General features: G+C 38.0%; 1 protein-coding gene across 2 annotated transcripts in view; it reads left to right on the top strand.

Annotated features, from left to right (window-relative positions):
- Positions 1–25,823, top strand: part of tmem132e (transmembrane protein 132E) — a 347,651-nt gene that overhangs the window by 252,836 nt on the left and 68,992 nt on the right. For both annotated transcript variants that reach the window (XM_084113640.1, XM_084113639.1), the window contains exon 2: positions 279–1,206. In XM_084113640.1, the coding sequence (XP_083969766.1) occupies positions 279–1,206 (928 nt within the window). The remainder of the gene's footprint in view (positions 1–278; positions 1,207–25,823) is intronic.

Here is a 25,823-nt window from a genome sequence, read left to right on the forward strand (position 1 = left end):
ACACGTCACCACTTGTCATTTTTTATTTGTTTTCCATCCAATAGTCACTTGCAGTGCTGTAACTCAAGGGTCGTCCCCTGTAAAGCTGTATGAAGTTGAGTGCCCACTTAAGGGTTCATTGTTAAACAGGAGCAGGATTCCATGAACTCTAGAGTTCCTAAATTCTTACATCTGCTCTACTGAGTTTGAAACTGTGTGTTAGCAATTTCGATTCTTGGCTACCACCAAATATTATCAGTGCATATTTAACAGTATTTCCTCTTGTTTTGTCTTTGCAGTTGCTGGTAAAGTTTCCCCTACCAGTTCCGATGCCCTCTTCAGCGTCCCTGTTCCTAGTACCACCTCCAGTCCACCAGAAGTTTACCTCCCTGCTAATTTTAAGATATCCAACACACAGTTGGCCTTCTTTCTCCAGGAGACCCGAGTTACATCATATGGAAGCCAACGTGGACACCCTCTTCAGCGCTCTGAAAGCTTTGTGGTCTTCCAGACCAAGGAACTGCCTGCAATCAACATCTCACTTGGGCCTTTCACCCAAGACCAGACATTGTCCAAAGACCTACTACAGCCGTCAAGTCCTTTGGATATTCCTGGAAGGCTGACGGTCAACTGGAAGGTCCGGGCCTTTATTGTACAGTCTAGAGTGTTTGCTAGTAACCCATTGGTTCAGGTGCTGTTCTATATTGCAGGACGGGACTGGGATGACTTCAAGATTCAGGACAAGCTTCCATGTGTGAGGCTGCATGCTTTTAGAGATGTTCGGGAGATCAAAACTTCCTGCAGGCTTCAAGGGAATCTGGCTCAATGCTTGGCCCAACTGGATCTCCCGTCCACGTGGTTTAATGTTAATGTAGCACCATTGGGTCGCAGAAAGTCTTCAGGAACAGATGGGCTTGAGTTAAGTGGGGAGACCCTTCAAGTGGAGCTTTACTATACCCTACATGATCCAGACAGCAATGATGAGTGTGGGGAGAGCTACCCACGCCGGGGAGGGGCATCCAGAGGGGAGAGCTCATCCCAACAACCCCTTCTGCGTATTGGGAGCATCAGTTTGTATCAGCCCAGTCAGGAACAATTGGTGGTAGACAAACAGCTTGACACGAACCTCTTCCTGAGGTTACCAGAGAGGCCATTAAAGCCAGGAGAGATCCTCAACATCTACCTGCTTTTGGTCCCAAATTCAACTGTGGAGCAGTTTACACTCAAGTAAGTCCTTTTCTTATTGATGTGTTTTGGGGTAGTCTATCAAGGATTCTGCTCAATAATAATAATCAAATTCTTAGCAAAATGGTCAAATTATTAGCAAAATACCAAGTCAAGCTTTATTCCTGTGTCATTGACTGTCTCAATATCTGAATGTTCCAGAGAGCTAAAAAAAAAAAAAAAAAAAAAAAAGCTAATTAACTCACATTCCTTACAAGGTAAAAACTGATTTACAAAAGATGAGACACAAATCACAGAGGATCTAACTAAATCTCTAGTGAAGTGCCAGGCTTTAAGAGATTGTGAGAAGGATTCTGCTTTTCAAAGTAAAGACATAATGGGTATTAATTGACATCTGTTCAAATTAAATTTCTCATGAGCTTGACCCAGTTCTTGTTAAATTAGAGCCAAGGGGATATGAGGCATATTTCTCATCTGGCCTGTGTGTTTTAATTTTATTTCTCTTTGTCAATAGAATTGGAGGGTTAGGGTTCTTGTGTAGTAAAATTATTATTTAAATCCTTGAAGGCAGAGGAAAATTAACCTTTTTTCTCCTCAGATGAGAGAAATGGGAGGTAGGATATTAGCTGCTCTTTGAGGCATGACGAAGGAACGCTTCATAAACAGAGTCCTTCTAATTGTAATGGAAACTCACAGACTTCAATTTAGAAATTAACCACGAATTAATTAGGCTTCGATAACTCATTAACCCGAACAGGAGCAGACAGAGTTGTGGTGTAGCCTTAGCAGGTATAGTTTATTATGTTTTATCTGACATAGTTTTATCTGAACTTTAGTCTGTGTGTCTATACAGAGTGATTTGTAGTAGAGTTTGACAGTCATTATGGGTCAAAAGATGTTGCAATCGGTATACTATATTATTGTTAAACTTTCTAGATCACCACTATATTGGAGAACAAGAATGATAAATACATTTCAGTGCTCTGTTAAAGTACTGTATGCACTAGCTCTCATGATAGTTCTCATTTTAAAGAATTTTTTTTTTAAGGTGAACTGTCATTTTTTATGGTAGTTGTCTTGGTATTCTGACACCTAGTGGTGTGGATGCAAAATCGCATTATGACCTATTCGTGCAGATATGATTCATTTATTCGATGATTGAAAATTCCTGATAATAGGAAGGTTACTGAGACAAAGCAAGCTGTATTTGTCTGGTCATATGCTCTCAACCTGGGTGTCCCAATGAGGCAAATGTAAAAATTCAAAAAGAAAACTTCTATTTGCCTACTGATGATGTGAGTCTACATGATTTAAACAGAATTTTCAAACTGTTCATTACTTTTGGTAAAGCCTTTTTTAATTGAATATAATAAATTATAGAGCGCACTTATAAATTCATAAAATATGTCATATAGCCTTTCAAAGAAACCTGCTCAAATTACAGAGCAGATGCGGGCATTTCATCCGCAGTGATTTGTCCATATAGTGAGAGTACAGTGCTGCTTGTCACCACAAGCATCATGATCCATTTTCTGAACCTAATCCTCTTAATGTTATGGCATATGCATAGAATTATCCTTAGTTTAGAAATTAAATCTGGGAGAGTTATCTTCATGGCATCAACCTGATTGATATTTTAAAGAAGGAGTTGCCTAATTTCTATTCCTTGTCACAAGGGAATGATTTAATAACTTTTTTTTCCAATCTAATATCTTCAATGAAAGTTCATCTGCAGTAGTTTTTCATTTTGCTATGATATTAAAATCCAAACAGTAAATCTCTCTGAACTCATACTTTTATGCACTTGTATTGGAGTTTTGTGTGGTCCAATATGGTGGCATTAATTCTCTGAGGAAAAGCTGAAGAGCAATAAAAGCTCAGGCCAAAAGAAAGGAGATGAAAGTCAGAAGTTGAAAGCTCTGAGCCAGTCAACTCAATGGGAGGTGAATTAAACTGTGCTGGGAGCCAAAAGTTAAGGGATACCAACAAAAAAGGCTATTAAAGATGTAATAAAGGAAGTCTTTAAATATGAATTAAGCTCAGATGAAGTCGCCCCCAACTTCACATTCCTTCCCACCATCAGGTTCCTTTCATTTTTCGCACATTATAAGGCATTCTACTGTTTTCATTTGTTATTTATAGAGATTGCATCTTAAAGGAATTAATCATGGAGAAATATTACCTTTTGAATCAACCCGCTAGTCATCAGTAGAGTAAGAATTAGGCCTACTGCCTCGCCATTGGAGAATGATCATGAAAAACCGTGTGTTGTACATGTAACAACTGAAACAAATTACAATATTTGGGTCTGCCAGGGGGCTACTTCAGAGCTGTTGAGGCAATACAAGATTGTTGCGAGTATCTTATTAGCATTTCAGTGTCTTTTAAATTAAATTGGCTACATTAGTATGTGTACAATTGGTTTCCAGCAATTCAGGCAAACAGCTGTTGTGAGGCAAAAGCCAGTGGCACCATTCAATCATTTGCCTACCCAGGAGGTCACAAAACTGTTCTAAATAAAATGTTTTCAAGCTGAAAGCTGAGCTGTTAAATTGTACAAAGACAGAATAGTTGAACTGTCCTGTTAGATTTTTTCAGTCCTCTGGCCAAAATCAATATATGTTTAGTTAGTGGTTATTAATATTGGTGTGAAACAATGGATATGAATCATGTTCTGAAGAACTGTTGCTATAATTTATTTATTTATTTTTCTTTGAAAAGGGGCCATATTTAGGGACCAGAATAACTTGGAGGTGAGCCCCATGGACTTGGACCAGTAAGCAACCACCCTAAATCCTTAGTAATCACCAAGCAGCACCATAGCAACAACCCAAAATAGCCTAGAAACTGCACAGCAACATGATAAAAAATAAATAAAATAAAAAATTCCAAACACCTTAATGCAACTGTAGCCTTGTGGTGGTGAGATTGCACTTTTTATTCAGAAAATGTGTAAATCAATTTCTGAGCAGCATTTGCAATCACTCATTTTATTAGTTTGGGACCTTTTTTGTCCACCCATGAAAACAAATTGCATCCACATATCACATTGAGATTTGGTCAGCAAACAGTGAAGAAATAATGGAAAAATATGCTGTTTTTAACTCTTCATACCAACTAAATGGTTCAAAGTAAATCACCCAACTCAGTCATCCTTTGCATACAAATACTGTACGTCATATTTAGCCGCGTTTCCACCGCAGGAACTTTCCCCAGGAACTAGGAACTTTGGGCTGGTACTCGATGTGTTTACACCGCAGGAACCAGGGTCTAAATGAAGTTCTGGGTAAATATTTCCCCCTCCGATAGTCCCTGCTCACGAGGTAGTACTTTTTCAAAGTTCAGGAACTTTCAGGGGTGGGACTTGTGCGCTGCACAAGCTGATTGGTTGTGTTCACGCCGCATTTTGGTTGGATGACTCCACGCAGCATTTTATTTATTTTTAACCTCCCTTTTTTTAAAAATCTATTGCGGTTCGTGTTGTGGCTTCATGCAGTAAGAGTTGTCTGTCTGCAAATATGGAATTTAATAAAAAAAACTGGTGGACTGGCGACGAGTTTCAGGCTTTATTAAGGGTATTTGTGGAAGAGGAAACTTTCTGCGCGTTCGTCCCAGCCATCTCACGAATGTCCGCAATAGCTGATAACATACAAATTTTATATCTAACGTTAGCATTACGAGCTTACTGAACACGCTTTATCAGTGCTCGTCTCTTTTCTGCCACAGCTTTTATTATTAAGTCATTATGTTTACACATTGTCATCTATTGCAAGGCACACCATGTTACAAATTTACTATAACAGGATTGAAATAGCGCTTTGAGGTTAGTAACAAACAACTATTTACAAGACTGTCACTATTTATGATTGATAGACGGAGTTCAGGCTTTTTTTAAGCGTATTTGCGAAAGAGGAAATGTTTGCGCGTTCGTCCCAGGCATCTCACAATAACTGATAACATACGTTGTCTAATTTTATATGCATACGAGCTTTCTGAACACGCTTTAGTATCAGTACTCATCTATTTTGTTTTGTTAATTACCTCGTTAGTAAACCAATACATAACTGCAGCACAGTTTGAATCTCCTCCATACTTATTATAAATGTGGCGCTCAAAACTGATTACTGTACGTCGCAGACTGGGAGGAGCAGTTGCGCGCAGTTTACCTTACCGGTACTTTAGACCGCAGTGTAAACGCAGAAAGCAACCGGTCTGGGGCAAAAAAAGTTCCTGGGAAAAAAGTTCCTGGGACAAATTGTTCCGGGTAATTTCGGTGGAAACGCGGCTAAAAGATACAGTAACCGTTTTTTTTTTTATTATTATTATTTTTTAATTAAAGTAGTATTTTAATCTCAGCCATGGGCTGCAATTTAAATAAACTGGTTTCTCTTGTAATATATTTTAAAATGTTATTTATTGCAAAATTTTCAGCATTGTTACTTCAGTCTTCAGTATCACATGCATGTCACTGTTATCTCACCTCTTAGAGACTTCATACAATTTTTTTAAGAATTGATGTCCGTTGTCTGAATATGTCAGAAATAATGGAGATGTTAACATTTGTGTATCGCAGCAACCTAATGAGAGGACAGTGACCGCATGTTTAAAGTATTGCTCACATCCATCTATGACAAGATAAATGATAATATGAGAGAGGACAGTAACTTTTCAAGGTACACTTGGCATTAGACAACAGAGCGGCTGCAAGATGCAGAACAATCCCTGAGTTGTCTTGATGTTTGTTGAAGAGGGCAAAGGTTATAAAAGCACAAATACACTCCAATTACTCTGAGAGAGAAAAAATACTACATTGCCTGAAGGGTGTGTATCGTCACCCTGTGTCCAATAGCTCATTGTGTTCAGTGAGCCCTAGTCTCGAGTCTGATTGGGTGACTCAACAGAGTGTCACCTCAACGCTCCTATGCTCTGCTGGTCAGCCACATCTGGCCACGTCACACTCGCTCTCATCATGCACCCACAATGCCCTATTCCAAGCCTCGCTGACATTGGCCACTGCTGACTGCCCCCGTGTTCTCAGATCTTTATAGCCATCACTTTGTTTTTTACTTCTGCCATAAAATTGTTTAATTAAACGCACCACCTGTGCGAGTATTTACCTCAGGCTTGTAGGGGTTTTTTTGTGCCTTGTGAGGAAAACATTTAGCAACAGATAATTAGTGTCGGGGAAGTGAGTCTGCTACACATAATTTAAAGCAGTTAAACAACAAGCAACTACAACTAATGGCAACTAATGTTAACTACATTACAAGCTGTTAGCCACTATATTGAAGTAATATATTCTAGTATTTAATTATTTATTCTGTTTATGCCTTTTGTATAATACAATTAATCTGGCTCAAAAAGAGTGGGGGTTTTTGTAATAAATGAATGAATCTTGCAAGTATTAAACTTGATCAGATAATTTGACCCCAAATACAACATATAATGCAAAAAGGGACGAAAAGCTGCTTTTCATTTGGCATTCAAATTACAATTCACCCTCTCATCTTCATGTTATAGGTCTGTATGTGCTATATGTTCTATGTGCTAGTTCTTGGACTTTTTGTTACGGCTGTATGTTGGTGGATTTCCTCAATTCTGTTATGTTTCATGTTCTGTTTTTAATTTTGTATTTTTTGTCATTCCGCCATTATACCTCATTTGCATTTGGATCCAGTTTTCCCTCGCCTCTGAGTTCACTCTACATTACAGTATGTTTCAATTAACCTTTTGACCTTGTAATGTTTGTTCAAGGTCATAATCAACAGAGTTCTTTGTGGTCCTCTCCAATCATTTAGTTTGCTTTAACCCCGCCCCTTTACAAACAAGTTTGAGTGCAGCGCCCACATTTCAAAGTGACAGATAGAAACAAGTCCCCGCCCTATATTTCAATTATTCAATTACACTCAGATGTAGCTATGTCACAATACGGAAGAACATATTCATATTTCATTGCGACTTTAAAAATGACACAATGTATGGACTCAAATTGGTAAATCATTTCTTTTTGATCCAAACAAACCGATACACTAAAAATAATCAGACTTGCTACACATGAGAGAGAGGATGTTTTGTTATAGCATGCCTCATTTTGCTCGTAAGTAATGCTTTGTTCGCAATGAGACATAAAGAAACTAGGTTGTAGCGTTTTGACAGAACGTCAAATATACGACGAGCAATAAATGACATTATTGGAAAGATAATGAAGAAATAAATTGAGTGCAAGGTCTTTTTTTTCTCTTTTTTTTTTGCCTGTAAGGTCTTTTTTTGCCTTTGTTAAAGATATTGAACTTTTTAAATGGTGGCTGTAACATTTCGGAACTGCTAATCGGCTGTTTGAAACGCGACACAACATTTATTATACCCAAAGGAGAAAGGTCTCTTGTTCTCTCCCGTGCCTATTATACTTCAGAAGATAAATCGAAGCACTAAAACAGACAGATTTCAATCAACTGCAGTCATTATCCTTTCATTTTACATACTTGAGTAAATGCAGTGTCCCGCTACTTGCATCTCGCCAAACTCACACCGATTCGACACACAAGTTCAGGCACGTTTACTTAGCTTTTCTTTATATCATACCAAGTCCTTTTGGTTTACAGTATTTCACACATAAAATTGCTCTGACCTTAAAGGTTTGTTAACTTAAGCAAGAATTTTTCAAGACCTTAATGTTTGTTATTCTAATGTAGTCTGTGGAGAAATAAATTGAGAGCTTTGCTCAAATAGAACTTGTATAAAGCAACGCAACTATTGTCACCTGAGGATGCCACTTAATTTTATGTTTGCAATAGCAGTATTGGCAAAACAGTACAGTTCACTTGCCAAGTTCTTTTGCTCATAAAACATGTCTGTCTGTGCCGCCAAGGATTATATCATTACAGCAAATTGGTCATGCAGCACCATTCTGTCAAAGTCAATTGAAATCTTATTGCGCTACATTTATAACATTTTCTTCCCCGCTTGGTTAAGCCTGACCAAGATAGAAGCTAAACGCTTCTCACGACACCAACCAACATATGTTTTACTGTTGCGATATGCAGAAACAGATTTTTAAATTGCAAATGCATCATAGTCAGAACAGAGATACAGTTTATCTTTTCAAATACATAACCACAGACATGAATATTAGCTTCATCCAGTGTTTTTTATTTGTTTGTTTTTTAGTAGTGCACTTTACTATGGAGGCTGGTTTCGGGGGAATATAATACAATTAATTTGCACCAGATGAACACACTTACAATTCTGCATTTACTAACAGGAAGAAGGAAAGACTTTATCTTTCACGCCAACGTCCTGTTCAAACAGGAAACACAGGAAAGAATTGCACTCTATGAGGTCCTAATTTCATGAGGTCTTTAAAGAGCGACCTAACTAAAGATTGTTGAAAGCATTAGCTAACCAAGGAACTGGCCAGAGAGTAGAATCATTATAGCTATAAAGAAACATTTCAATCCTGCAGTGAATTTTGGCATGTGCGTATATACTGCAATCAAGCTGTTATTCTGACTACACTCACTACCTAATGAATAATTAGTTCATCTGTCATGATGTTGACACTACACAAATCCATTATTGTATTGCCAACAATTTTTATTATTTCACCATCACTTTTTTCAGCCCTAAAGGAATTCATCTCATAGGTGGTGTATTCTGACAACGTGCTGTGTTGTAAAACTTTATCTTTTCACAGTTTATTATCCAGAGGCAACTATAACAAAGGTTGACTTCCCAGAAAAGTGTAGACACAATCAAAACTCTGTTTGTCATTGCACTTGGGGTTTTGCATTGTGTCCTTGAAATCCACAAGACTGTAGGATGTCCTATTTGATATTTTAGGTTTCAGTAGGGTGCTCATAAGCACCCAACTTATGTGCCCTTGATGTATCTTTTTGCTGATGCTGGCTCCACAGAGGACTTCCACTGCTGCATTAATGCACCAAAGTGTGACCACAAGAACTTAGGGTGGCATTTGGGACAGGCCCTAACACAGTGTCCTAACCAGACGTGATGCATTGCTGCGAAATGTTTTATCTTTCCATGGTAATCAGAGTTTTTCATCTAACCAGCCGTGACAGCGATACGTGACAATTCTGTTTTAGAAATGGTTTATATCTCTGCGACGTTGCGGCTGGAACAACAACATACAAAGTATGAAAATTATAATCTCAGGTGCTGGTTATGTGCTTTATTTAATGTTTTAAGAATTTAATGTGAGTTTGAATATCATGTTGTGTGACCTTTACAGACAAATACTGAAAGCGACAATGGATAATTCACCTCAGATCTTGAAAATAAGAACATTTAAACTGTCAACTTAAGTTGAACAAACAAGCGTATTCTATGACAAAGATTATCACTCAGTGTGTATATTTAATCATTTAAAAATGTTGTAATATTCATGGATTTGATTATGTACATATACATTTTATTAAAGGTCCCGTTCTTCGTGATCCCATGTTTCAAACTTTAGTTAGTGTGTAATGTTGTTGTTAGAGTATAAATAATATCTGTAAAATTATAAAGCTCAAAGTTCAATGCCAAGCGAGATATTTTATTTAACAGAAGTCGCCTACATCGAACGGCCCGTTTGGACTACATCCCTCTACTTCCTTCTTTAATGACATCACTAGAACAGTTTTTTGACTAACCTCCGCCCACAGGAATGCTCCCTCAACTCTACCGAAATTCGATTATGTACTTGCGCACTTCTTATAACTTACTGTGTTTACTACTCAGCTCTTACGGTGATTTTCTGAAGTAAAACTGACGCTTCATCTTTTGTGTGATGTACAATAAACTTTATTAAACTCATCAGTATATGTTTGATCATCATTCAGACAGCAGACTTATAGGCTATTAATAAATAATGGATACATACAAGCAGATGACAAATACGTTATAATAACCGTAATTAAACTACTAAACTATACCTGTTCCATCTCTATACAGCACTCTGACTCTGTAGGCATTATTGTCTGACTCGAAATGAACACCGTTACTGAGAGTATCTGATATTATCATCATTCCGTGAGATGAAATTGTCCTGAGAGACTGAGCGCGAGCTCATGAAGCTCCGTCCCCTGGGTCGTCCAGCAGCAGCTTATTTGCATTTAAAGGGCACACACTAAAACAGCGCGTTTTTCTGAGCCCCAAAAAATGACAATTTAAACATGCTGTAAAAAATGATCTGTTGGGTATTTTGAGCTGAAACTTCACATACACACTCTGGGGACATCAGAGACTTATTTTACATCTTGTGAAAAGGGGCATAATACGGGACCTTTAAGAGTGCTGTGGGCTTGCAGAGAGACTCCGCCTACATGATCTTCTGATTGGCTGTGATTTTTTTTTTTTTTTTTTTGATTTCGCATCACATCTGGTGTCGACAGTATTGCATCGCATCTGGTTAGGGAAAAATTAGGGAAAACAGAAAACTTTCACTTGCAGGTTTTGCTCGTATTGCTGGTCAAACAAATTTGTTGTGGTGAACAACAGAAAGCTGCTTAGTTTCAAAGTAACTATTGTGTAGACAGTGCTTCATATAGCACTACACTATTGACAATAGACAAACCTTAATATGGTTTCATACAAATCATGTGCAAATTCATAAGTCAACACAGTTGCTGATTATTTTTTGTAAAACTGCAGTGAACCAAAGACAGTCTTGTTTGAAATCGCTGGTGTTTCTGACGTCACAAACTACCTTGTAACCAATCACGTCAACCTGTGATCATCAACAAGTGAATCTCTGAGCTGGTGTGAGTGAGTGGAGGCAGGGCTAATTTGCATATTCATAGAACCGCGTATACTAAATGAGGCAAGGGTGTAGAGTTACATTCAAGCTATTTTAAGGCATGAAGAAAAAAAAATCAAGGAAAAAAACGCTTAAATATGTCATTTTGGTGATCAAAGATGAGTTTTAAGGGATACAATTATTGACTACAGGGGGACTACACTTAGTTATACACTTAGGACTACACAACACATGTACCTGATTAACCTCTCCTTTAAGCCTGACTTTGACAGACTAGTCAAACAGCTAGTCAAACAGCTTCTCAATCAATCAGTCATGTTAAAAGACAAATGAAAATTCGTCTGTGCAACCATCTGGGAAAAACAAACTTCTACATTAGTGGTTTACCAAAGTGTATGGTTCATTTTTATCCACATTTTAAGACTTCCTATCATATAGAAGTCCTCGGCTCCCAGCAGAGAAGGGAGGATACTGCCCCCCCCCCCACACCTGATAGTTGCTCAACATCATCTACTATTACCGCAGCGAGAGGGACTCTTGAGTACAATAGGCAGTTTCAACCATTTATGCCTGAGCATTTTCTATCGACTCGTTTCTTAGGCTCCCTGAAGCTATTTCATTTTCATGTTTTTGATCTTGCGTTTTTGTACAGATCAATAAAAACTCTAAAGAAGCCTTCTAAGCCCCCAAACCCACCTTCTTGCAAGCTCTCGCACCAAAAGAAGCGGTGAAAAAGCACTGTGCCTCCCATCTCTTTACAACAATTGTTTTTCTTCAGTATCTCAGCAGGATCCGAGGTGCAAATTTTTGGGTGCTATTACAAAATTCTTTGACATTTTATCACCTATTTAAACTCATTTTGCTGTCACACAAATGACATACAATTGTGCTTATAATTTCTCCTCTATTCCATGGCACTGTTCTGTTGACACAAAAAATAGAATGAAATGGCATGATGAGAAGGCCGCTGGCTGACACTAAAATTGATTCCAGTGCGCACATGCTATGCTTCGCAGTGCCAAGAAGGATTGCCCATTGGCTGAGTGTCCAAATCATTATGTGTTCCGGCAAATAGATCTTTTATGTATATTAGACTAATATACACTCCGTGCATTGGTGTCGGTGTGCACTGGTGTGTGTGTGTGTGTGTGGGTATATGCTTAGATCAGACGGGGGTGGCTGCATGCTAAAGCCTGACATTATAAATGCATTTTCCCTTCAAGTGTTGGCACGGAGTATAAATACAAATGCAAATATATTGAGATCTCCTGTTACAAGCCTGTGCTGATGACTCTTTTGAACTTGGCGTGTTAGAAACGCCTGCGTGATAAATGCTCTCTGCTGTCCACTATTGATGGATGTCATTGAGCCGAGATGGCTGGATATCCATACATGTCTCTGAACTGGACAGTATTATTCAATTATCAGAGACTGAAAGGTCACATATTTTTTGCATTCTGCTGTAGTGCTTGTCGAAAGGGCATGTTTATTAGAAAGCCTGTGGTAGGTGTTCGCTTAAGTTCGCTTAAGAAAAGATCACTTCGTTTTTTTCCGGGAATTACCGCATGGTGTTACTCTACACCAAGCCATATCAGCTGGTAATTGTAGCACTGCAGGATATTTATTTCCATGATTAAATTCATTATGACTCATCGCAGGCCCACACGAAAGCTGTTCCCGCGAACTCCGCAGAATTAGGATGCTAATCATTCAGTGCTCTCTACATCGCCCTCCTTTTCTGTTTTAGTATATGATGTAACATATTTAATTATGCTTATTTCTACTTACAGTATAGACTTTGATCAGGACACCATTTGATGTGAACGAAAACAAGACAGTTGTGCATGCAAATACAGACTTTTCAGTGGGTAGTACAGTCTTAAGGTCCTTGGTTAGATATTAATCAATATCCCATCAACGGAATAATCACGCGGACTAAAGTAAGACCAGTTGAACAAGCTGTACTTATGTCCTGGACAGCCTTGCTTGCATTCAAGATTAAATAATTATGGCATCTATCCTGATAGATAGACAAGAGCGGTGTATTCTGATTTTAAATCCATTCCACAGATTTTCCTCAAAATTGTGCTTTAAATCAATAGCCAGATAATTTTACATACGCACATAAACATTTCACATCTGCAGTTGCTCAGTATTGATCTCCGTCAATGCAGCCGGAATATACACACAGCCAATGGGAATGCAACGAAGTCTTTCTCAGATCATGAACTTTCTTCCTGAAAAGTGTTTGTTTTGTGCCACATAGTTTTGATGAATGTTGCTCATTATTACATTTTCCGCATTGACATGTAAGAAAGCATGGCATATAGAATACACAAAATGTATATAAATGTAACACTATGCATTTCTAAAGTTTTTCTTTTTCCAGTCATCCGAAAGTGCCCCTGAATGATGGAAAACAACAACAACAACAAAAAAATTCTCTTCAAATGCCCCCTGACTCCAACTAAAATCCCCCGAGTGAAGTCAGGCAATTTCCACTGCTGGAGAGACATGATTGTACAGTTGCTATATGTGATAGAGTAGTGAAGGTTTCTGATTTGGATGAGATTACAGTGATGATACCATGTGCTGTTGCATTGTCTGTTTGTGTTGTGAGTATCAGTTTAAACTGCAGACAGTGAATGAGACTAAAAGGGAAGTAATTGGAGTACATTACAGTAATTACACTGACACTGACATACTGTCCTGCAGTCTGAACAACTCAGGTCCTTACTCCCTCTGTGTCCTTAACACACACACACACACACACACACGCACACAATCCTCAGGGTGGTTCGCCTGGGGCCCAGAGATAAGGTAGTCTTATGTGCAGCTGTATTAACAAAAGAGTCAGGCCTGACACCGGGCTCTGGGAACCACTGCATGTCCCCTCATATACACTGTGTTGGAGAACAGACGTGTCTGGGCCTCCTGCGAATCATGGATTAGCACCCCGCGTTATCTGGCTGCGTGTAGGAAGATTTATATATAAAAAATTAAAAAATGAAATATAAAATAATAATAAATATTATGATAACACTTTACAATAAGGTTCATTAGTTAACTAAGAATGAACAATACTTCTACAGCATTAGTTAATCTTAGTTAATATAAATGTCAACATTTATTAATACATTATTATAATCAAAGGTTGTATTTGTTAACATTAATGTACTGTGATCTAACATGGATAAACAATGAACAGCTGTATTTTTATTAACTAACATTAATAAAGATGAATAAATACTGTAAAAAATTTATTGATCATTGTTAGTTCATGTTAGTTAATACATTAACTAATGTTAAGTAATGAACCTTATATTTACATTTATTCATTTAGCAGACGCCTTTGTCCAAAGCGACTTACAAATGAGGACGTTACCTTATTGTAACGTGTTACCAATATTACTGACTAATCTAAACTCAAACCCTTAAAGACAATTTTTGAATTACAATTTTAAAAAAATGTAAGCCATAATGACACTTGTAGATGTGCCACTGCGTACAACGCAGCTCTGACTAACTTAATGCATAATATTTTTGAATTTAATATTTTTTATATATTTTTTTATATTTTTAAATTGAGGTCATCCTCAAATGTCTTCGAAATGGAGGTGAAATATTTGTTCCAGTGTACAGTTAGTAAATGCAAAGACACACTTTTACACATGCAGAAATAAAAGCATGTGTAAACATGTCGAAAAGCATATATATGGTTTATATATATATATATATATATAATATTAGGCTATTCTTTACGTTTCAAATTCATATTCAGCAGCAGAGTCAACGATGAGGTTCAGAGACAGTGATGCCTAAGGCCTTGTCCACTAATGCATTTTCGTTTAAAAAAACGCATCTTTTTCTCTCCATTTTGGCCGTCTGTCCACACTGAGACGGCATTTTTATTAATGAAAACTAAGCTTTTTGAAAGCGCTCTCCAAAGTGGAGACATTTGAAAACGCTGTTTTCACGTTGTAGTGTGAACTGTCAAAATGGAGGTATTTAAAAACGATGACGTAAGTTTAGTCATGTGACTCATATTGAACCTATAGATATTCATGTTTATAACGGTATTGTGCCTGTTATGTGCTATTCACTTTCACACAGCTGCTAAAATATGTTTCTTTGTACACTCTTCACATCACAGTCCTGCAAATATGACAGAAAATGTACTCGCATTTGCTGTCCTGCGGCAATACATGAGAGCAGTTGCGTTTTAGACCAAACACATCTTCGCGCCAGAAGAATTGTGCGATAACTTTATAATTTATTTTTCCGTCTGTATCATCTCAATGAGCTTTTGTGCAGGTTTACGCATGCGCAGTCAGGTGAATTTGGCGTTTTCAGACGTTTCAGTGTGGATCAGAAACTTCTGGAAAACGTTTGAAAACGCTAGTGTGGACCGAGAGCGTTTTTAAACGAAAACGCTGTTTTCAAATGGATCCGGATTAATGTAGACGTAGCCTAAATCTGCAGCAAACAAGCTTTCAAACTGAATCTATATCACATGGGTGTATTAATCACAAGCTACAAATGATCCACACACCCTCAGTGCAAATCAAGAAATGCTGTTGTTATAAAACTGAAGTGCTGAATTTCTCACACTCATGCGGTAACCACTATCCAGCTTTGCTGGAGCATGAGGATTGTGTCCAGTCCTCTGGGATCTGATGGATGAGATGTGATGGATGAGACCCCTCATGCTCACAGCTCCCCTGTAGCTACAGCACTGCAGACGCCACACTTCACACACGCTGCCTCTCACACTTCACTTTCATTTCTTTGCTTTTTCATCTCTTCCTGCTCGTTTTCAAGGGGCACGTACATTTGCCTAAGAGGCCTCTCACTGTGACATAAATTAATTTCGCAATTAAACGGGCATACAGGAAATATTATGATCGTTGTAATTCAGCATCTCACTTTGTGGGGCGCTGAGAAATCTAATCACACCAGTTTAAGGTGGAAAGATTAGAGGAATAATTGGTTTATTTTGGCTTTTCATTTTTGTAACTATAACGCATAGAAATGCTTCCGTTTCCTGCACAGAAGATGAAAGTGGTTTCTTTCTTCATTTCTTTTTCCCTGATATAAATAAGTATGTGAACATGTATCCAAACAGTTCAGTACTTGATGTTTTATCAACAAAGTTCAGGAGGAGCACGTTCAAATGATCTATCCAATCAGCATGAGAGGAGGCCTATAAATATGTAGTCGACTCACCTATGTTCCTCGACAGTTTTTTTCTGCATCCTTCCACCACCCTGTCTCCTCACACCTCGCCTGGTTACTATGCTAACCAGAGATACAGGGGGAATACTCTGGGTTCGGGCCACATTTGCAATGCCTCCGGGCAGCTATTTTGGGCATCCGAGACCAAGTCCTATCTATTTGAATGGGGTAATCCTGAAATCTCAAAAATCGCTTGCCGAACTCACTTCCCTCGGGTCATTTTGACCCGAAACTCATTTAAAAAAATCAGAGGGGTCCAAGACCTTAGGACTTTTGTCACACTTGAACCATGAATAAACACACAAAAAAATTACTGGATTCGAGGAGTTTATGTGGTTGTAATAAAAGAAGTAACAAATCCTTCCCTCGCGGGTCAATTTGACCCCCTTAGGAATGAATGGAATGCGAGGAATGGTTTCAGTATACATAGATAAACCAAAACCATGCTCAAAATTCAAACTAAAAATGCTAGAACTTTACATGTGGATCTGAATGCATACTGAAAAGATAAAATTAAGAATTGACTTTAGGACCCTGTGGAACACCTCATTTGCTCCTTATAAGGCCATCTAGTGGCAAGAGTCATGAAATATCATGTTATATTATTTTTTTTCCACAAGAGGTCCTCAGAGACACCCGAATTGACCCAATGTGAGATTTTGTGTGCTGATTTCAGCTGGTTATGTGCGTATTGGAGAGTTATTTTAAAATTAAGTTGAAAGAATATGAGGAATGTACTTAAATTATATTATTTATTGATATAATCTCCCCCAAAAAAAAAAAATTGCATTTAAAAAAAAATAATAAAAAAATAATAATAATATATAAAAATTAAATGACATAAGCTTTCTGGACAAAAAAAAAGAAAAAAATAAGTATAATTTTAGGGCTTCAGGTCATTTTGACCCACGAGGGAAGGATTTGTTACAGAATGGGAAGAGAGGATGAGGGTTAAATAACATATTTCAATCAGCAACAAAATGTGACATGAACTGTCTCATAAATGTTGTTTCTTATACTCAAAAAGCGTTAAAAACGCAAATTTTTCAGGCTAGACCAGCCAATGCGCATGTGCATAAGCGCGAGTTATTTGAGGGGACAGACATTTGTAGTGGTGTTCGAAACCATAGTGGACGTTTTTGAGAGCTCTTATTCAATCCCACATTGCACCGCAATAACGAGTGTACAACCGATGTACGCTCAACGGCTGTCCGAATTCACCCGTTTTTATTCACTCCTTCAAGTAAACCGTATAAGTGGACTAACGTAGGGAATAGTGAATGAGGGTTTAGGGGGCGATTTCGGATTCAGCCTCAGATTTCTATGGGAACCGGAGCTTCTAACGGCAGCTTTGCCAGTCAGCAATTGCCACTTTTACTTAGAAGGCAGGACGTATTCTGCCATATTGCGCATTACAGTTTCTCCCATTAATAAGTAATAAGAGTGCACGGTCTTTCTATATCTATTGTCTTTGAGTGCACAATAATTAGCTATATTTGCATTTATAACAATGACATTGCACATTTGAAGTCAGCATGAAACTGCATTTGCAATCCATTTTACTTCTGCAGTTTGATTTTTTTTTACATGTTAATTGATTGAATCGTAATTAGTGGTCTCTAAATGACAGGTGGTTGGAGGGGACACTGTAATACAATGCAAATGTTTCAGGTTACCAATGGCATTGTGGGAATGTCAGTCATGATTAATTTAGTCCATGAGCTAATTGTCTAATAATAGGATAAAATGAACATTTTGGTACATGAAAAACTGTGTACAGTACATGATTGTATTAGGATACTGTTTGTTTGTGTGTGTGTGTGTGTGTGTGTGTGTCACCAGCAGTCACAGGTGAAGTAAATTGGCATGAATGCTTATTTCACACTGTGTTTTGTAAGTAGGTGTATAGAGTCATCAAGGCTGTGGAAGGCAAAGGCTGTGTGAAACCACTGTTAAATAGCTGAAGATCAAATGGTATTAAGAGCAGCATTAAACTCACTCACTGGCACTCTGATTTAACCCCAGAATTTTCACCGTTACCTGTAAAAGCACAGTATCACCTTGGCTCACAAAACTCATACACACTCGACGTGAACCTATGCTGTTAACATAGAAGCTTTCACAACAAAGAAGTGGTTAGAGTAAGAACTGGAAGCATATGAATGTTGCCCTAGATATGGCTGTCTGATCACTTTAATAAATTTACGCCAATAGATGATCACACGGAGCTGCTGATCTCCGCCGCCCGAGGCATGGCAAGCGTTCTTTTAAACAGATTTTTGTCAGTGCAATGGCACTGTAAATAGACAAAATAAAAATATATATTTCTCCCACTACTTTGTAATTTTGCCTGCCAAAATGATGATATGCCAAGTACAGACCCCTGGGGCATTCCCCTTATCTTTCCTCATTTCAGTGTTAAAGGATTCACCTGTAAAATGTGAGGAAAGAAAAGAGCAGTGATCCTAGGAGGGGTTTTTTTTGCATAATGTTATTCCAGTCATTCCTGCAAGCATTTCAACTGAACGTGTGCTATACTTAAAATTGAAATATAAGTTTCCAGCATTTTTCTGGCACTTCAACTCTGTGGTTGGTTATAAAATGTGACATTTTTGTGTTTTTTTATCGTAGTGTGCACTCTCAATATGTCATCGTTATCTACATATAGGCGTTGCTTGCACTTTTATTCCCCAGGGGTTGAATTCTATTAAAACAGATTTAGACTGTTTTTCTTTTGGTAATATGGAAAAATGTCTTTACCATGCATCGTTTATTTTTGCTTCCTCAATTTTATTGTTTTACGGTTGTTTTACCCAGACTTGCAATCATAAGATATGAAAATCCATCATAAAAACATTACTAAACATGAATAATCAAACTATTTCATTATATATTACTATATATTAATATAGTATATTCTAAACAATTTGAGACGTTACAGCATCAAGCTGTATTTTATTTTTTGTATTTATGATATATAAAATGTTAAATTAGTCTTATAAGACAAAGGAGTGGGACATTTTATTCCAAAAATGTATAAAACGTTGTTTCAACCATTTGTTGGTGCAGAAAACTACTGATAGTTGAAGAAACACTGGTGTGTGTTTGTTTATATGTGTTTGCGTGGTTGTTAAATGTATTCAGACTTTATATATTAACTGTGTATGTCTCTTTTTTCTTGTGCTGTTCACTGTAGGAGTATGTTCTAAAACATATTTGTACATTGCTGCAGTCTGTCTCCGCCAACAAGCCCTGCTGAGAATTTTTTTATGTTTTATTTTAGTGCTTTCTCTCTTTCTCTGTCTGGGATGATACAACGGACATCACAACTAGCATGAAGCCTATGACAGCTCTAACCGCCGTGTGTGTGTGTGTGTGTGTGTGTGTGTGTGTGTGTGTGTAAAGCACTCGCTTCTCCATGGCTAGGCGCCATGGCAACTGAGGCCACTCCGTGAGGCTGGTTTAAATGAGAGCGAGAATCTTAGTGCGGCCTTGTTATGGGACGCCTCCCAGCCAACTGGGCCACAGTCGCTCTGGCTTTTACCGCTGGCCTCTGCTCATCTTTAATGGCTGTTTAGTGCTTCATCCCTCTCTGCACCCTCATCCTTAGAGGGCCTCTTTCTCTTTTAAATCAAGTCATTTAAGGTCAAAGATCTCGGAGATCTGCTTTAGGAAGAGAAAGATAAACGCATTATTAAACCAGGACTTAAGGGTGCTCACAGAACGTAGGTGGAAGAGCCTCCGCTTTGTCATAATCACATTAGTCTGTTCTCTTGTTTAATTTCTCCTAGGGTATACGGATCAAACAAATTGCTTTTGTGTTGTTATATTTATGATCTGTCATCATTAGATCATGACTATATGCTGTTATGACTCTAGGGTGGTTCACATGTACAGCAATTCACTGTCTAGCTTGCTAACTAGCTAACTTCTATTTCTCTGTCCTACCAACCTTGTCTGTCTGTCTGTCTGTCCGTCCATCCTTTCTGTCTGTCTGTCCATCCATCCAAGCTTTTTTCCTGTCTTTTCGTCCGTCCAAGCTTGTATGTCTGTCTGTCCATCCATCCATCCTGTATATCTGTCTGTATGTCCATCCATCCATCCACTGTCTGTCCATCCATCCATCCATCTATCCAAGCTTGTCTATCTGTCTGTCAGTCAGTCCATCCATCCATCCAAGCTTGTCTGTCCGTCCGTCCGTCCATCCATCCATCCTTTATGTCTTTCCGTCCGTCCGTCCGTCCATCCATCCATCCTTTCTGTCTGTCTGTCCATCCATCCAAGCATTTTTTCTGTCTTTCCGTCCGTCCATCCATCCTTTCTGTCTGTCTGTCCATCCATCCATCCAAGCTTGTCTGTCCGTCCGTCCGTCCATCCATCCATCCTTTATGTCTTTCCGTCCGTCCGTCCGTCCATCCATCCATCCTTTCTGTCTGTCTGTCCATCCATCCAAGCTTTTTTTCTGTCTTTCCGTCCGTCCATCCATCCATCCTGTCAGTCTGTCCGTTCGTCCGTCCATCCAAGCTTGTATGTCTGTGTCCATCCATCCTGTCTATGTCCGTCCGTCCATCCATTCATCTATCATGTCTGTCCGTTCATCTATCCATCCTGTCAGTCTGTCTGTCCATCTATCCATCCAAGCTTGTCTGTCTGTATCCATCCATCCTGTCTCCGTCCGTCCGTCCGTCCATTCATCCAAGCTTGTATTTCTGTCCATCCATTCATCTATTCTGTCTTTGTCTGTCCGTCCGTCTATTCGCCCATCCAAACTGTCAGTCTATTTGTCCATCCATCCATCCATCCAAGCTTGTCTGTCTGTCCGTCCATCTATCCTAGACAGTTCGTCAGAAATTAAATCTATCTATGGCTTCTATTTGTGGCACATGGCTTGCTACCTAGCTAATTTATATGATCTAGCTAACACTATGATTTGTTATTCCTTATAAACGGGTATAATAAAATAAAATTATGCAGGAAAACAGTGTCAGATTTTTTTTGTAATCTGAGTAATCTTGCATTTGTAATCATTAGTCATTCATTCATTGATGATCATTAATCTTATTCATGATAGATTATATGCACTGCAGTGATTTATATACAAATTCTTTTCTCACCAGAATATTACTTTTAGTGTCTAATAAACATTTTCATAGTCAAATTAGAGTGTCATGTGAGCAGTGCTGGTTAGTAACTGATTACATGTAATCTTGATTCCGTAACCAGATTCCAAAAATTTAATATTTGTCATTAGATTATATTACGTTTTAAAATGCTCCTAATCAGATTAAAGTTACTTTTTATGGATTACATGATTACATATTATTGACACAATGATAGTAATGTTTTCATAATGTATTGGTTCTTAAGTGAGAACGAGTTAGGTCAAAAGTAATCCAAAAGTAGACAGAATACATTACCTAAAGTGAGTAATCTAGATTACGTTACTAAGTACAGTTTCCCTCATGTGATTTGTAATCAGAAACAAACTGTAATTGTAATTTGCAAGTAATCTGCCCAGCACTGCAATTGAGTTTTACTGGCATTCCATCCCATTTATGATAAGATTTTCAAATGCTGTGGCCAGTAAAATACTGCCCACCAATAGCATTATGGCATCCAGCTGTATTAACAACTACTGCATCCAACAAAACAGCCACTTGACGATTTCCCGGGATAAAATCTCTGTTTGTGTGAATGCACCTGAAGACTAATAGGTCTCCATTTTCTCTGAAAGCACAACTCCCTCAAGGTTGGTCTTTTTCCACACAGTAGGTAAGCCAAGTTCAACTTGTCCCCCTCTATCAACCCTATGAGTGGGTTTCTGGACCTAAACCCTGTTTAGAGTAAGCGAGTAAGTTGATGGGAAAAGACAGTCCTTGCCTCAGGAAAATAGCTTCTCACTGGCCTTGCAATCTCTCTCTCTCTCTCTCTCTCTCTCTCTCTCTCTCCATCTCTGGATGGTCCTTATGGATGGTCCTCGCATGCCTGAATCTCATGGTGTGCTGGGCAAGAGTGAACTCTGTGGTGAGTCGCAGAACGGAGTTTCACACTTACGGGTGTGTAGGAGTGTGTGTGAATGCGAGAGAGAGGTGGTAGACATGAAGTGCTGGAATGAGCTTACCTTTGTACTCTTGGCAAAAATATGCATGCAGGTGCAAATAGATATGCAAATGTAAAGTCTCAGAATATAGCGCCTACTGTATATTTGCATGCTCAGAACTGCAGCTGTTTTATTGTGTAACACTTGTGTCTGTTGTATCCGCATCTGAGCTTTTGTTTCATATGCCCAATGAAGCGTTCTTTATAGTCTTGTGTATATTGTCTGTACTTTACAACAGTACTGATATTTATTAGTTCCTGTCAGGATTTACAATCTATTTATTGATGTCTCTCACAGTATCTTTGTAGAGCTTTTTAGAAATGCAGGAAAATGTTTAAAACATTAAAAACTGAAAATTAACCCTGCTGGCCAGCATTTAGAACTTTCTTTCTTTAAATAAAAAGTATTTTAAATCTACTGTAACTTTGAAAAAAAAAATAAAAAAAATAGTGAAATCACTAAATTCCCATCTAATTGGCATACATTATGTTATAATTTGCTTGTTGCGTGGCATCATTTGTCTCTATGGAAACCTATGGGGTGGCACATTTGCTTCTACATTAATGAATCACTAGATTAATTTGCTATAATAAGGGAAATTATTGAGCAGCTGAAGGTGCCTGTGTTATTTGAGCCTCGGCATCTTCGGTCTGTCGTGCATGCTTATGAAAAACTTGTTTTAAAAGTTTACAGCTGATTTCATGCCTTAGTTTTACACAGCCGTATTGTTTTGGAGTCTTAAAGCTAGTCACTTGCTTAATGTCAACATCAAGATTCACACTGCATGAGCCTTCTTTTTGTGTTGGAGAACAGTGCGGTTTATGAGGGGGATCATATGATAAAACAGACCTTTATGAAGACAGTTCATTCAAACTCAGTCACAGCCACTGACCCCCAGCGCCCACACACAGAGAGAGATAGAGAGAAAGAGAGAAGGAAAAGAATGCTTTGTTCCAGTTGAGCAAATGCTGCTGTATAAAGCGCATCTGTCTTCAGAGCGTGTGAAAAGTAAATGTTGCCTCATCAGCTCTGTGTGGTAATCTGGTCTGATCCCTTTTTGGAACGCGGACTTTAGATTGCGGAAATGAGGGCCTTTACATCTCTTTCTCGTTTTCTTCTTGTTTTCCAGATTATTCATCTGCTATTTTCGTAATTTCTTCTTTTTTGGCTTTTCATCTTCAAGGAATATTTAAAGGGGTCATGAACTGCATTGTTTTTATTGTTTTATAATGTTTCCTGGGGTGCACTTATAATGTTAGTGTGATTGTTACATCAAAATTGTCATAATTTAGAAATAAAAAGCATTTTAGCCCTCTGATTTGTGAGACTTCAGTGTAAATGCCCACTGCTGTGATTGGCTGACATATTTGCATATAAAATAGCTAGTATTACACGTGGAACTCTCTTGAAAACTTTAAGCGCGTTTTTACTATTACAGCTCTCAATGTGTTGATTATAGCATTACAATTAGATCTATGGCATTATATTTAGATCGTGGCATGAAAGGTTGCAGTGATGAGCATTGTAGTCGATCACAGACATCTTGAGAGCATTAATGCAGTGATCTCGTCATGCAACTTGATTTCTTGCACACTAATGAATGCTTTCATCATAACTAACAGTGCAAACACAATGTACATAAGATATTTGTTTATTTTAACAACTTTACAGTCCCCAATCAGAGGCCAGGAATAAATATGTAGTATGGTGTGTGGTAGAGTCTAAAATAGTATGGTAGACATATGTTGTTGTGTTTTACTTTATGTTTTGTTTTAGCCTATAATCATTTTTATTTATTTTTTGCTGTGTTTTTTTTTTTTTTTTTTTTTTTGTGGTTTGTTATTTGTTTTGTAGCTGTGTTGTGTTTTTTGTGTTTTGTTTTGTTGCTGTGTTGTGTTTTTTTTGGAGGGGTTGTTTTTTGTTTTGTTTTGTTGCTGTATCGTGTTTTGGGGGGATTTGTTTTTTATTTTGTTTCGTAGCTGCTGTGTTTTTTGTGGTTTGTTTTGTTTTGTTACTCTGTTTGTTTTTTTTGTTTTTTTGTTTTTTTTTGCTTTGCTTTGCTTTGCTTTGCTTTGCTTTTGCAACAACAAAAAACTACTCATTTTGTTTCATTTCAGAAAAGACTTCAGAGTTCTGGAGTTCCAGAGGAGATCTTAATGCCTCAAACTGTTCTCAGATTTGAGGATAATGCTAAAGTCTGAGATTTAAAAACATATTATCAAATTAACCCAGGACCAAATCATCTCTAGAATCCTCTGTCTTCTTATTTGTCTAAGCTTAATACAACTGAAACATCAACATTAGGTTTCCTGAGCTAAAAAAGAGCAACCTCTGAGCAATAAAATGTTCTTGTAAGCATACACACTCAAAGTCCACATGAGTTCAAATAACAGTGGTGCAGAGTCATCACTGCATCATTGCTTTGGGCTGATTAGGCCAAAGCTACCTAAACACAAACACACACACACCCAGGGACAGCAGCAGCGGGGAGAACGTTTGTGTATGTTTATGGTGTGCATGCATTTGTGCACATTCCCAATGTGTTTGTGCATCCATACGTGAAAGCAAAAGAGAGAAGGGGCAAAATAAAGAGACAGGAATTGATGCACAGCGGTTTAAGCAGTGCCAGGGGAAGAAGATTAGGATAGAGGTGACCGTGAGGACAGCCCAGTATATTAAATAGAAGAACGAGCATATGGGGGTGAGCCAAAGATCAAAGAGAGTAGTGGCCTTTGTGCCTGCTCAATTACATACTTTTTTGTTTTCTTTAATAATCTATTTCTTTGTGGCATATTTTCCTGAACAAACAAAATAAAGCATTATTTAAATGAAGAAACCATGACCTAAAGTGACAGCTTAGCTTTGAAGATCTGTCTATTTAGCATTTTAACGCAACATAAGCATGCTAAATGTAGGCAGCGCAATTATGCTGCCTTCTAAAACCATGTCCTAACCAGACACAATGCCATAAGATTCCAGCGACAAGCAATTTGTGAGATGAAATGCAAAAAAAACTAAATCACAGCCAATCAGAGAGTGTGTGGGTGGAAGTCTCTCTGCAAGAGCACGGAACTCGCAACAAAATGAAAAAGTATAATTCAATTCGTAAATATTACACCATCTTTATATTAAGAATAGACACTGAGTGACTGAAACAATTTTTGTCATAGAATACACTTGTTAGTTCACACTGAGGTGACTGTTAAAATGGTTCAAATTTAGTTCACATTATTGTTTTCTTTCATTCATTTTTGAGATCTGAGGTAAATTGTCCATTGCTGCTTTCAATATGGCTATAAAGTGATATTTAATGACATTCAAACTCACAACTTTTAATCAGTACCTGAGATTAACATTGTCATACTTGTATGTTTGTTTTTCCAGCTGCGACGTCGCAGAAATCGAATCGCATATCACCGTCGCTGCTGGTTAGGACAAAAACTTTAGGACAAAAATTCAGGAGTGAAGCAACTCTGCTATACATTTGAAGCAAATCTGCTACTACACACACACACACCTACACACACCCCTACACACATCCCTACACACATACAGTACTGTGCAAAA

The sequence above is a fragment of the Abramis brama genome, assembly GCF_963993115.1.
Source record: "Abramis brama genome assembly, chromosome: 5".
NCBI lineage: Eukaryota > Metazoa > Chordata > Actinopteri > Cypriniformes > Leuciscidae > Abramis > Abramis brama.